Raw genomic sequence first — 11,437 nt, forward strand, 5'->3', positions numbered from 1 at the left:
AATTATAAACTGCTGGGTTTGTACCCTCCCCTCGCTTACCACGGAGGTAGACTTTGGCCTCCACCTTGCATTTCAACCTCCTGGCCCTCTTCAGGGGGAGCTTATGCAGTGGGGGTACAGCTCCCTGCCTTGAGGACCTGCTGCGGCACCCCAAAACGAGGAGCTGCGACGTGGGGAAAGCAGGGCAGGATGTGATGGGGAGAAGGAGGCAACATCCACTCTGCCTTGCTTTCTTCCTCCTGGCATGGGGCTACTGGGGGAAGGAGTCATAGAACACTGTATGTTGGAAGGGACCTTAAAGATCATCTAGTTCCAATCCCCCTGCCACAGACAGGGACACTTTCCACAAGACTATCACTCTCAAGGGCTTGTCCAGCCTGGCCTTCAATGCCTCCAGGGAGGGGGCACCCACAGCCTCCCTGGGCACAGGATCATAGGATGTTAGGGGTTGGAAGGAACCTCTGGAGATCATCAAGTCCAACCCCCCTGCCAGAGCAGGATCATAGAACCTAGCACAGGTCGCACAGGAACACATCCAGATGGGTCTTGAAAGTCTCCAGAGAGGGAGACTCCACAACCCCTCTGGGCAGCCTGTTCCAGTATCTCTCCCCCGCCCTGCCCACTGTCAAGAATTTCATTCTAATATCCAGTCTAAATCCACCTTCTTCCAGCTTAAAGCCATTCCCCCTCATCCCAGGCCTCCTTCGCACCCTCCAGCCCAGGCAAAACACAGCCACGAGTGGCAGAGTGCAGCGAGGGAGTCCACACCTTAGTTGATTTAGCTGGAGGTGACCTGCTGGTGTGGGCCCCCGCCCGGGGTTGGCTGGCTAACGTGTAACCACACATGCCCAGCCATAAACCCAGCGGGGCTCACCTAGCGGCTGCGCTGCCTTTCTGCCCTCCTCCTGCCTGGCGAGGAGGAGGTGCCTGAGGAAATGAAAATGCAAAGTAACTGTCCTTGCAGGCTACCCTGCAGAGGGGAAGGAAAGCTTCCATGCTGCCTTGCTCACCAGGAACTTGAAGTTCCCCACTTCACTTCTTTCTGTTCTCTGTCATTAAAATCTCAGGACAATTGTACTTGCTTCCCTCCACCAAGCTGGGAAGGCTTATCAGGATCCCTGGGATCACAGGATGTTATGGGTTGGAAGGGACCTCCAGAGATCATGAGTCCAACCCCCCTGCCAGAGCAGGACCATAGAATCCAGCGCAGGTCACACAGGAACACATCCAAATGGGTCTTGAAAGCCTCCAGAGAAGGAGACTCCACAACCTCTCTGGGCAGCCTGTTCCAGTGGTCTGTGACCCTCACAGTGAAGAAGTTCCTCCTCATGTTGAGGTGGAACCTTGTGTGCTGTAGTTTCTATCCATTACCCCTTGTCCTGTCACAGGGTACAACTGAGCAGAGCCTGTCTACATGGGAGAGCAACAAAATTCATGCAAAGTGCTGGTGAGAGTAGCTCAAAGGTTACTGGAGCCCCCATATAAATGCCTCTATCCCCTGCTGGAGAGGAAGAGATGCCCTCCACAGGGACTTGGGACAGACTTCAGAGGTAGCCCCGTTCCAGACTCATGGCCAAGTGCAAGATCTTGCACCTGGGTCAGGGCAATCCCAAACACAAACACAGGCTGGGCAATGAATGGCTTGAGAGCAGCCCTGAGGAGAAGGACCTGGGGGTGTCAGCTGATGAAAAACTCAACATGAGCCAGCAATGGTCGCTTGCAGCCCAGAAGGCCAACAGTGATTGAGATGCATCAAGAGAAGTGTGACTGGCAGGATGAGGGAGGATGTTCTGCCCCTCTGCTCTGCTCTGCTCTTGTGAGACCCTTGCCTGGAGTACTGCATCCAGTTTGGAGCCCCCAGCACAAGAAGGACATTGAACTGCTGAAGTGGGTCCAGAGGAGGGCCACGAAGATGATCAGAGGGCTGGAGCACCTCCCCTATGGGGACAGGCTGAGAGAGTTGGGGCTGTTCAGCCTGGAGAAGAGAAGGCTCCAGGGAGACCTTATAGCAGTATTCCAGTACCTGAAGGGGGCTACAAGAAAGCTGGGGAGGGACTTTTGACAAGGGTTTGAAGTGATAGGATGAGACGGAATAGATTTAAGATGGAAGAGGGGAGATTTAGACTGGAGATCAGGATGAAATTCTTTGCAGTGAGGGTGGTGAGACACTGGAACAGGTTGCCCAGGGAGGCTGTGGATGCCCCTTCCCTGGAGGTGTTCCAGGCCAGACTGGACAGGGCCTTGAGCAACCTAATCTAGTGAGAGTTGTCCCCTGCTCGTGATCTTTAAGGTCCTTTCCAACCCAAACCATTCTATGATTCTGTATTTTATGGGGTCTTCCTTACACTTTCCTGCTACTGGTGCCCCACTAAGCCAAGCCATAACTGAACTCCTTGTTTTGTGGATTCTCTGGTGGCTAACATAGGGTTGAGCTGACACTGCCACCCCTTCCTTTCATGGGGTGCTCCCTTGCTTGGTGTAACCACCCATCACAAAGAGCTGAGCCATAGCTCTTCCACATTCACCAAAATGGCTGAAACAGGCAAATGAGGCGGGAATCTTAGTGAGACAGGAATTGAAAAGCACCCTTACCAGAGAGGCTGGCAGACACTAATGTGAGAGCACAGAGGGGAGGCAGGGATTGGATGAGGCACAGAGGTTGCACAAGCTTCATTTTCCTTGGAAACCAGGATAAAAAACACCCCCCAAGGACTGACTTCAGATATGTTATCCGAGATCACTATAGAGATGTGAGCTGTTTGCCCAGGGGAAAAATGGCCTTCAGCTTCTCACAGTCTCCTTCACATGAGTCAGCCCTTCCCTAAGTGGTGTTCAATGCCTTCTCCAGGAGATGACATGTACTGCTATGCCCAGGCCAGCAAAGCAGGAACCAAGGCATAGGAAAGAGAGCATCAAAGAAAGGTATGGCCATAACACAACCAGGAACCAGCTATGGGGAGACAAGGCATTTGGCTGAGGAAATCTCAGGTGGAGAACCAGTGGAGAGAATCACAGAATGGTTTGGGTTTGAAGAGGTCTCCAAAGGTCATCCAGTCCAACCCCTCTGCAGTCAGCAGGGACATCCTCAACTAGATCAGGTTGTCCAGAGCCCTGTTGAGCCTCACCTTGAATATCTTCAGGGATGGAGCCTCAACTACCTCCCTGGGCAACTGTTCCAGTGTTCCACCACTCTCATGGTAAAGGCCCTCCTGAGCCACATTTCCCTCAGCATAAGCTCACCCTCTGCTTCACTCTCTGAGAGCATCAGCAACCTTATTCATCTCCTTGCAAGAAATAACCATGGCTCTGCCAGTAGCACACACCCCATTGCCCCCATGAGACCTCTCTGCAACAGCTCTGGGGCAGTCAAGGTTATTTGTTGCAGGGGGGGGGAAACTCCAAAATTTCCTCTCTTGCTCCTTTTGCCAACCCCTAGCTAAAAAAAGGCTTTCCCCAACATCATCACTGCTGGGTGCTCCTGCCTCTCTCATCTGTCACCTCCACTTCCCTGCCTCTGCAGCACACCACTGGCTGGGTTTACCTAATCCAGATGGAAAAGTGTCTCAGAAAAAGGAAAATCATAGACTCATAGAATGGTCTGGGTTGAAACAGACCTCTGAAGGTCATCTATTCCAACCCCCTCTGCAGTCAGTAGGGACATCCTCAACCAGATCAGGTTGCCCAGAACCCTGTCAAACCTCACCTGGAATATCTCTGGGGATGGGTCCCCAACCACCTCCCTGGGCAACCTGTTCCAGTGTTCCACTACCCTCATGGTAAAGAACTTGTTCCTAACATCCAATCTAAATCTACTCTTCTCTAATTTCAAACCATTGCTCCTCATCCTATCACTGCAGGCCTTTGTAAACAGTCTCTCTCCATCCTTCTTGCAGGCCACCTTCAGCTACTGGAAGGTTGCTATCAGGTGCCCCCAGAGCCTTCTCTTCTCCAGTCTGAACACCCCCAGCTCCCTCAGCCTGTCTTCATAGCAGAGGTGCTCCAATCCCCTGATCAGTTTCATGGGTTTTTCCACACTGATGCTGCTACAGAGGGTGGCAGCAAAGCTGGTCAATGGCCTGGAGAACAGGTCTTGTGAGGAGCAGCTGAGGGAACTGGGATTGTTTAGTCTGGAGAAAAGGAAGCTCCAGGGAAACCTCATTGCTCTCTACAACTCCCCAAAAGGAGGCTGGAGTGAGGTGGGGTTCAGTCTCTCACCCTGCATCAGGCGATAGAATGAGAGAAAATGGCCTTGAAATTGTGCCAGGGGAGGTTTAGGTTGGATAATAGGAAAAATTTATTTCCTGCAAGAGTGGTCAGGCATTGGAACAGGGAGGCAGCAGAGTCACCATTCCTCGTGGTGTTCAAGAAATGTGTGGCCATGGCATTTTGGGGCATGGATTAATGGCCACGGTGGTCTTAGGTTGATGGTTGGACTCAATGATCTTGGAGGTCTTTTCCAACTGAAACAATTCCATGCTTCTATGACTCTAAGAGCAGGGCCATGGCAGGGAAGGTGAACAGTTCAGCAAGACCTTGGGAGGGAAGAGAGGAGAGGCAACAGCAACACTTGGAATAAACTCAGGCTGTGAAAACACAGCCTGAATATTCCCCACCTGGGGTTTTAGCCCCTCAAATGATTCATGCCAGGTTTGGGTAGAAGTGCTTGGCTTCCAGCCAGCGTGAGCTGCACCCTTCCACCGTGCCAAGGGCGCTGGTGCTGGCTCACATCCGCCGCACATCTGGCTCAGCCCTGTTCTTGGCACTCCAGTGGCCCTGGACGCGTTACAAGCTCTGATGCAGAAGTCTTAATAACAGCAAACACACCAATGTGAGCAGAACTATTAGACTCAATTGAAATATTATCATCCCCACTAATTTCACCTTTCATTTTAATCGCCTGCATTCAGCAGAGAGATGAAAGGGATGATAGCGAGGAGGGATTGGCTTCACACCTTTGGGTTTCTTCTTCCATTCTGGAGGGAGCTGGGGACGTGACCCTGCCATCCCCTCACAGCAACTGCTCTCCAGCTCTTCTAAGCTCCCAGCCTGGTTTTGAGGCAAAGATCATGGAGTAGTTCAGTCTGGAGAAGAGGAGGTTGAGGGGAGACCTCCTTGCTCTCTACAACTACCTGAAAGGAGGTTGGAGCGAGGAGGGGGCAGCCTCTTCTCCTTGGTGGCAAGCAACAGGACCAGAGGAAACGGTTTCAAGTTGTGCCAATGGAGGTTCAGGCTGGATGTTAGGAAATATTTCTTCACAGAGAGGGTTCTCAAGCATTGGAATGGTCTGCCCAGGGCAGTGGTGGAGTCACCATCCCTGGAGGTGTTTAAGCAGCCTGTGGACCTGATGCCTAGGGACATGGTTTAGTGTTGACCCTTCAGTGCTGGGTTAAGGGTTGGACTGGATAATCTTTGAGGTCTGCTGCTCCACGGCAGCCAGGGGAAAGTTTGGTTTAAAGTGTTACAGGCTAAAAGTGCCCCAAAAGGCTGAAGTCCTCCAGCTGTAGCACATCTGAATGTGGTGGATCACAGCCATCCATGATAGCCATCTGTTGCCCTCACACGGGAGCACTGGGAACATCATTTTTTTTTTCCTTCTGTTTGTAAAACACTTAAGATACTTGAGAGAGGAGGTGCCTGGAAAAGCCCCCAGGGTGAGGAATAACTTTGTTGTCTTTGGAGCATGAAGAAGTGCCAAACACAAAGCCTGAGGCCACATGCTGAACAATGAGAAGAAACCAAACAATTGAAGAGCTGCTTTCTTCAGCTGCTGGCCCTATGCAATCTGGATTTTCTGGACAAGGGAAGCATAGAAGTGGAGATCTTCAAGCAACAGAAGCAAAAAGTCTTTCTTGAACTGAACAGAAACCTCCTTTTTTTTTTTTTTTTTTTTTTTTTCACAGCTGCAGCCACATTGGAAATGGAAGCAAACAGTGGTGGGAAGCTCTAGAAAATATCTCTTTCGGAAAGGCACAAGCCCAGCTGTCCTCCTGTGGTCAGCCTGGTCCTGTGGTCGAGGCTGCTTGTTCCACCATGCCTAGGATCATAGAATCATTAAGGTCTGAAAAGACCTCTACGATCATGAAGTCCAACCATCCATCCACCATGGTCACTAAATCACGTCCCAAAGTGCCATGTCTACACATTTTTTCAGCACCTCCAGGGAAGGGGATTCAGCCACCTCCCTGGGTAGCCTGTTAAGAACCTTCCAGTCAAGAAATTTTTTCTAACATCTGACCTAAACCTCTCCTGGTGCAACTTGAGAGCACCTCCTCTCCTCCTACCACTTGGTTCCTCAGGAGAAGCAACCAACACTCACCTCAGTACAACCTCCTAGAAGGGAGTTGTAGAGCGCAAGCAGCTCTCCCCTCGGCCTCTTTTTCTCCTCACCAGACCTGTTCTCCAGACCCTTCAACAGCTTCGTTGCCCTTCTGTGAACACGCTCAATGTCCATCTTGTAGAGCAGGGCACAAGAACACCGTAAAGCCAGGCAGAGCTGAGTAGCACGTGGGAGGTGCAGCCAGCCAACCAGGAACGTCTCTGGAGACATTCAAGGTGCAATCTGATGTAGTTAAGGATGTCTCTGCTGGCTGCAGCAGGGGTTGAACTGGATGACCTTTGGAAGTCCCTTCCAACCCAGACATGATTCTATGACCACAACCCACATCAGCCCCCCACTATCACTATCATCATCACCACCACCACCACCATCATCATCATCACCACCATCATCATCATCACAACCACCCCGCCTCTCTCAGCGCCCCGCAGTGCGGGTCGCCCTGTCTCTCCCGCTCGGCCCCGCCCCGCATCGGCGCTCTGTTGCTCCGGCCTGGCTGGATGCGCTCGGCGCTCGGCTAGCCGCGCCTCCTCTCCGCCGCCCTCCCTACCCGCGTCCCCCGCAGCCCGACCCGTCCCTTCCCCCGGCGGCGAGCAGGCGGCTCGGGCCCGCCCCGCTGCCGCGATGTCCAGGAGCTCCCGGGTGGTGCTGGCCATCTCCGCGCTGCTCTCCGCCGCCACGGTGGTGGCCGTGCACGTCCAGCAGCAGTGGGAACGGGAGGTGAGTGGGCTTGGAGCGGGCGAGGGAGGTGAGGCAGGGGGTGGGGGGGGCGAAGAGCAGGTCCGCGCCCCGCCTCGAGCAGCGGCCTCTGCGCCGCCGGTCCCGCCCCGGCAGGGCAGGCTCGGCCCCCGGCGCCGCCCCTCACCTGCAAGCCCGGCCCGAGGTGTCTCTGCGGCCCCGCCTCGCCCTTTGCCCCTCATGCCAGCCCTGGGCGCTGCGGCCTTTACACGTGTCTGGCCCTGCTTCCCGCTCCCTGCCCTTATGCCTGCTGGCCCTCACCCCCGTCTTCTCTTACCCCCGCCTGACCTCAGCCCCTGGCTCCCCTCAGCTCCTTTCTCCCCTCAGCCCCTGCCTCCCCTCACCCCCTCCCGTCTGCCCATCTGCTCGCGTCCTCCTCCTAGGGACGTTCTCCTCCTCCTCCACCCTGCCCTAGTGCGACTGCATCTGGAGTATTGTGTCCAGTTCTGGGCTCCCCAGTTCAAGAGGAACAGGGATATATGTCCAACAGAGGCTATGAGGATGGTGAAGGGGCTGGAACATCTGTTTGATGAGGAAAGACTGAAAAACCTGGCGCTGTTTAGTGTGGAAAAAAGAAGACTGAGAGGAGATCTTGTTAATGTTTGTAAATACTTGAAGGGGAGGTGTCAAGAAGAAGGGGTCAGGCTCTTTTCAGTGGTGTCCTGTGACAGGATAAGGGGCAATGGATACAAATTGGATCATAGGAAGTTTCACCTCAACATGAGGAAAAACTTTACTGTAAGGGTGACCGAGCACTGTAACAGGCTGCTCAGAGAGGTTGTGGAGTCTCCTCTGCAGACTTTCAAGACCTGTCTGGATGTGCTCCTGTGTGACCTGCTGTAGGTGATCCTGCTTTGGCAGAAGGGTTGGATTTGATGGTTTTCAGAGGTCCCTTGCAACCCCTATCATTCTATGATTCTGTGATCCCTGCCCACTTGCCCCTGTCTGTCCCTCCCTGCCTGCACACATCCCTGTCTGCCTAACCTCCTGCCTCCTTGCCCACATCCCTCTTTTCCTCCCTGCCTGAATCCCTCCCTGCCTACTTGCCAGCATCCCTTCCTCCCTTCCTGCCCACATCCTTCTCTCTTTGCCTGCCTACCTGCCTCGTTCCCTCCCTTCCTGCCTGCCTTCCTGCATCCCTCCCTGCCCACTTCTCTGCATCCCTCCCTGCCTGCCTACCCACCTGCCTGCATCCCTCCCTCCCTGTCTTCTTGCCTACATCCCCAGTGTGTAGGCAGCTCCGTGAGCTATCCCTTCCCCACCTTTTCCTGGCCTTTCCATATTCAGGCAGCAGCATCCCTTTCTTTATCCCATCCTGTTCGTTTGACTTCAGTGACAAGCAGCATCTGGGAGCTGCAGGGTGAAGCACAGGAGGCTCAGTGGAGGGGTTTCTTCATCCTCTGCAGCATGTGGAGGTGTTGTGCTGCAGGCAGGATGTGACCCTGCATCCTGTAGGCCCATGGGCCTCACCCTGGTGGCATTTCCAGGGTTCTCCCTGGCCTGACTGTGCTGTCCCACTGGTGCTTGTTCCTCTGGCAGTGTGTGTACAGCCAAAAGTGTCAGATCAGGGGATGGTGAGTCCGTATGCAATGAACTCCTGCTTGAGACTCAAAGTGATGTGATGGCAGGATGGATCTACTGCATGTAACAGAAGTTTGGGTGATTAGTGTGCAGAGAGATGAGACCCTGCTGATGAGCCCAGCTGAGGCCACACATCTGATTTCCTACCCCTTCTTTAGAAACAGATGTAGAAAAAAATAGCCACAAAAGCCTATTTAAAGGTCTGAAGCAGTTGGAAGTTACAGAACACCGGAGTTCAAGTTGCTAGTTCATCTCCCAGCCCTGTTGCCTGTTGCATGGACTTTGCCATGCAGGCTGTAATTATTTTTTTTTCCTTCAAGAGATTGTAAGGGGTTGAGAATCACAGAATTGTTTTGGCTGGAAAAGGCCTTTAAGATCACGGAGTCCAACCATCAGCCTAACACTGCCATGGCCATTAAACCGAACTTCAACTAAACCGAACTTCAGCTAAACTTAGCTCAGGGAGTTAAATCAGCAGAGTATGATTTGCTTTGTGAAGGGCAAATCCAAGAGAGAGACTTGTTTCCTCCTAGTTGCACTGACTGCCCCAGGGATGAGACAAGCAGTGCTTGTGGGGTTGGAAGGAGGGCAGCAGCACCATCTGTGGTGGGTTGAAGTTGCTGGGTAACTGTCTCAGCTGTATGCCATGTACATGACCAGTTAAATGCTTCACTTGGTCCCTGTTTCCTTCCAGAGTTAGTGACAACCTTGCAATCTTCTCTGTCCACTGTCTGGTCTCATCACCCATGTGCATGTGGAGTCTAGCAGCTAGTTCTCAGCAAGTGTCTCCCCTCCTCTTCCTCCTCAACCCATGTCACAAGTTTGGTTTTCACTTATTTTGCATTCCCCTGGTAAGAGGTAAAGTTTAAACATTTCACCTGGTTATCAGAGTGGAAAAAAAAACAACCAAACTAATTTCCAGGTAGCAAATAGAGAAAGAGAGATTGAAAAGTGTATAGAGGAAAGAAAGAGCAGCTGGGATTTTCTTAGGGGTTTTTTACACCCCTTGTGGGGCTTAACCACTGGTGTGGAAACTGCTGGTCTGCGGTCCTGTGTGTTATTTATAACAAACATTTTAGGTAGAGGGGATATTTTTTTGAATGGAGTGCCTTGCTGTTGCAAGAGTTTGGCATACACAGGCTGTGGGACTCCTGCCAGCCTTGCAGCAAGAGTCCACAAGGTATTTTTTGAAGAGTAAGATGTGAGCAGAAGGAAGCAGATGTGGACACGTGGCAGGTTTTCTTTTTGAAATACATTTCCAATTTGCCACCAGATTCCCTCCAAGCAGAGGAAAAACTCCGGGGAGATGAATTCAATTTTGTAAAAATGTAGGGCAAAAGGTAACAGGATTTTTAGATCATGTCTGTCCTGCATGGCACAGGAATTATGTGTGTAGCATTTATTTGCTTGGTTGCTTTACTGTGTAGTAAATCCACTCATATGAATTTGAGTAGAAATAAAGCATTTTTTGGTGTGGTGCCATTACCACAGAATCATAGAATGGTTTGGGTTGGAAGGGACCTTAAAGATCATCTAGTTCCAACCCCCCCTGCCATGGGCAAGGACACTTCCCACTAGACCACTTTGCTCAAGGCCCTGTCCAACCTGGCTTTGAACAATTCCCAGGGAGGGAGCAGCCACAACTTCCCTGGGCAACCTGTTCCAGTGTCTCACCACCCTCACCATCACAGGATCACAGGATGTTAGGAGTTGGAAGGGACCTCCAGAGATCGAGTCCAACACCCCTGCCAGAGAAGAATAAAGAATTTCTTTCTAATCTCCAGTCTAAATCTCCCCTCTTCCAGCTTAAAGTCACTCCCCCTCATCCTATCACAACAAGCCCTTGTCAAAAGTCTCTCCCCAGCTTTTGTGTAGTCCCCTTCAGGTACTGGAAGGCTGCTATAAGGTCTCCTGAGAGCCTTCTCTTCAGGCTGAACAGCCCCAACTCTCTCATTTTCCCCAGCTCTCCGATCCTCTGATCGTCTTCGTGGCCCTCCTGTGGAGCCACTCCAGCAGTTTGATGTCCTTCTTGTGTTGAGGGCCCCAGAACTGGACACAGCACTCCAGGTGGGGTCTCACAAGAGCAGAGTAGAGGGGCAGAACCCCCTCCCTTGTCCTGCTGGTCACACTTCTTTCGATGCAGCCTAGCACATAGTGGCCTCCTCTGGCCCTGCTCTAACAGTTCAATGTCCTTCTCATCAGTGCTTATCAATAGTGGATATCAGCTCCTGTAATCTTAGGTTCAAACCAACTGATGTGACTGTGGCTACAGGTGCTGGCAGAGGACTTGCCAAGAGTGGTGAACAGCCCTGCAGCAGGGGTTGGAGCCTGGGTGGGTGTTAACTATGTTCAGCATGCAGCAGGCTGGGATAAACTCTGTCCTTTGTGTTTTCAGAGGCTGCACAGTGGAGTTCTCAGAGATCTTGAGCGTCAGAGTCAGAAAAAGGAGAATCTTCGCCTCCTGGAAGAGCAGATAGCTTTGACAAAGCAGCTTATGGAAGAAAGAGACAAGGCACTAATGGAAAAAGGGTCCCAGCAGTCCTAAGCACAGAGCTGGGTCCTCAGAGGTTTGATGAAAGATGTTCTGAGCTCACCAGTGTCTTAACTACTTGCAAGTGTTTCAGCAAACAGAGGTAATCTGTGGAAGACTGTTTCTTTTGTAGAGGTTATCATCCACTGTAAAGTAGACACAAAACCTTTTCTCTGTCATCCCTGCTTTGGCTGTAGAGACTTGGCTGGCACACCCAGCGTGGATGGACTTGTCAATGTGGGGAGGAGCAG

General features: G+C 52.1%; 1 protein-coding gene across 1 annotated transcript; it reads left to right on the forward strand.

Annotated features, from left to right (window-relative positions):
• Positions 1 to 6,961: 6,961 nt before the first annotated feature.
• Positions 6,962 to 11,201, forward strand: LOC128980750 (protein PET117 homolog, mitochondrial). The gene is made up of 2 exons (XM_054399234.1): positions 6,962 to 7,057; positions 11,052 to 11,201. The coding sequence occupies exons 1-2, from the start codon at positions 6,962 to 6,964 to the stop codon at positions 11,199 to 11,201; spliced, it is 246 nt and encodes an 81-aa protein (XP_054255209.1).
• The last annotated feature ends 236 nt before the right edge of the window (positions 11,202 to 11,437 follow it).

Source organism: Indicator indicator, chromosome 2 (assembly GCF_027791375.1).
Source record: "Indicator indicator isolate 239-I01 chromosome 2, UM_Iind_1.1, whole genome shotgun sequence".
Classification (NCBI taxonomy): Eukaryota; Metazoa; Chordata; class Aves; order Piciformes; family Indicatoridae; genus Indicator; species Indicator indicator.

Bases quoted from the DNA above. Each gene is read 5' to 3' on its own strand.
- LOC128980750 (XM_054399234.1), top strand. From the start codon at position 6,962: ATGTCCAGGAGCTCCCGGGTGGTGCTGGCCATCTCCGCGCTGCTCTCC. The intron at 7,058-11,051 runs GTGAGTGGGCTT...TTGTGTTTTCAG, and splicing joins AGCAGCAGTGGGAACGGGAG to AGGCTGCACAGTGGAGTTCT.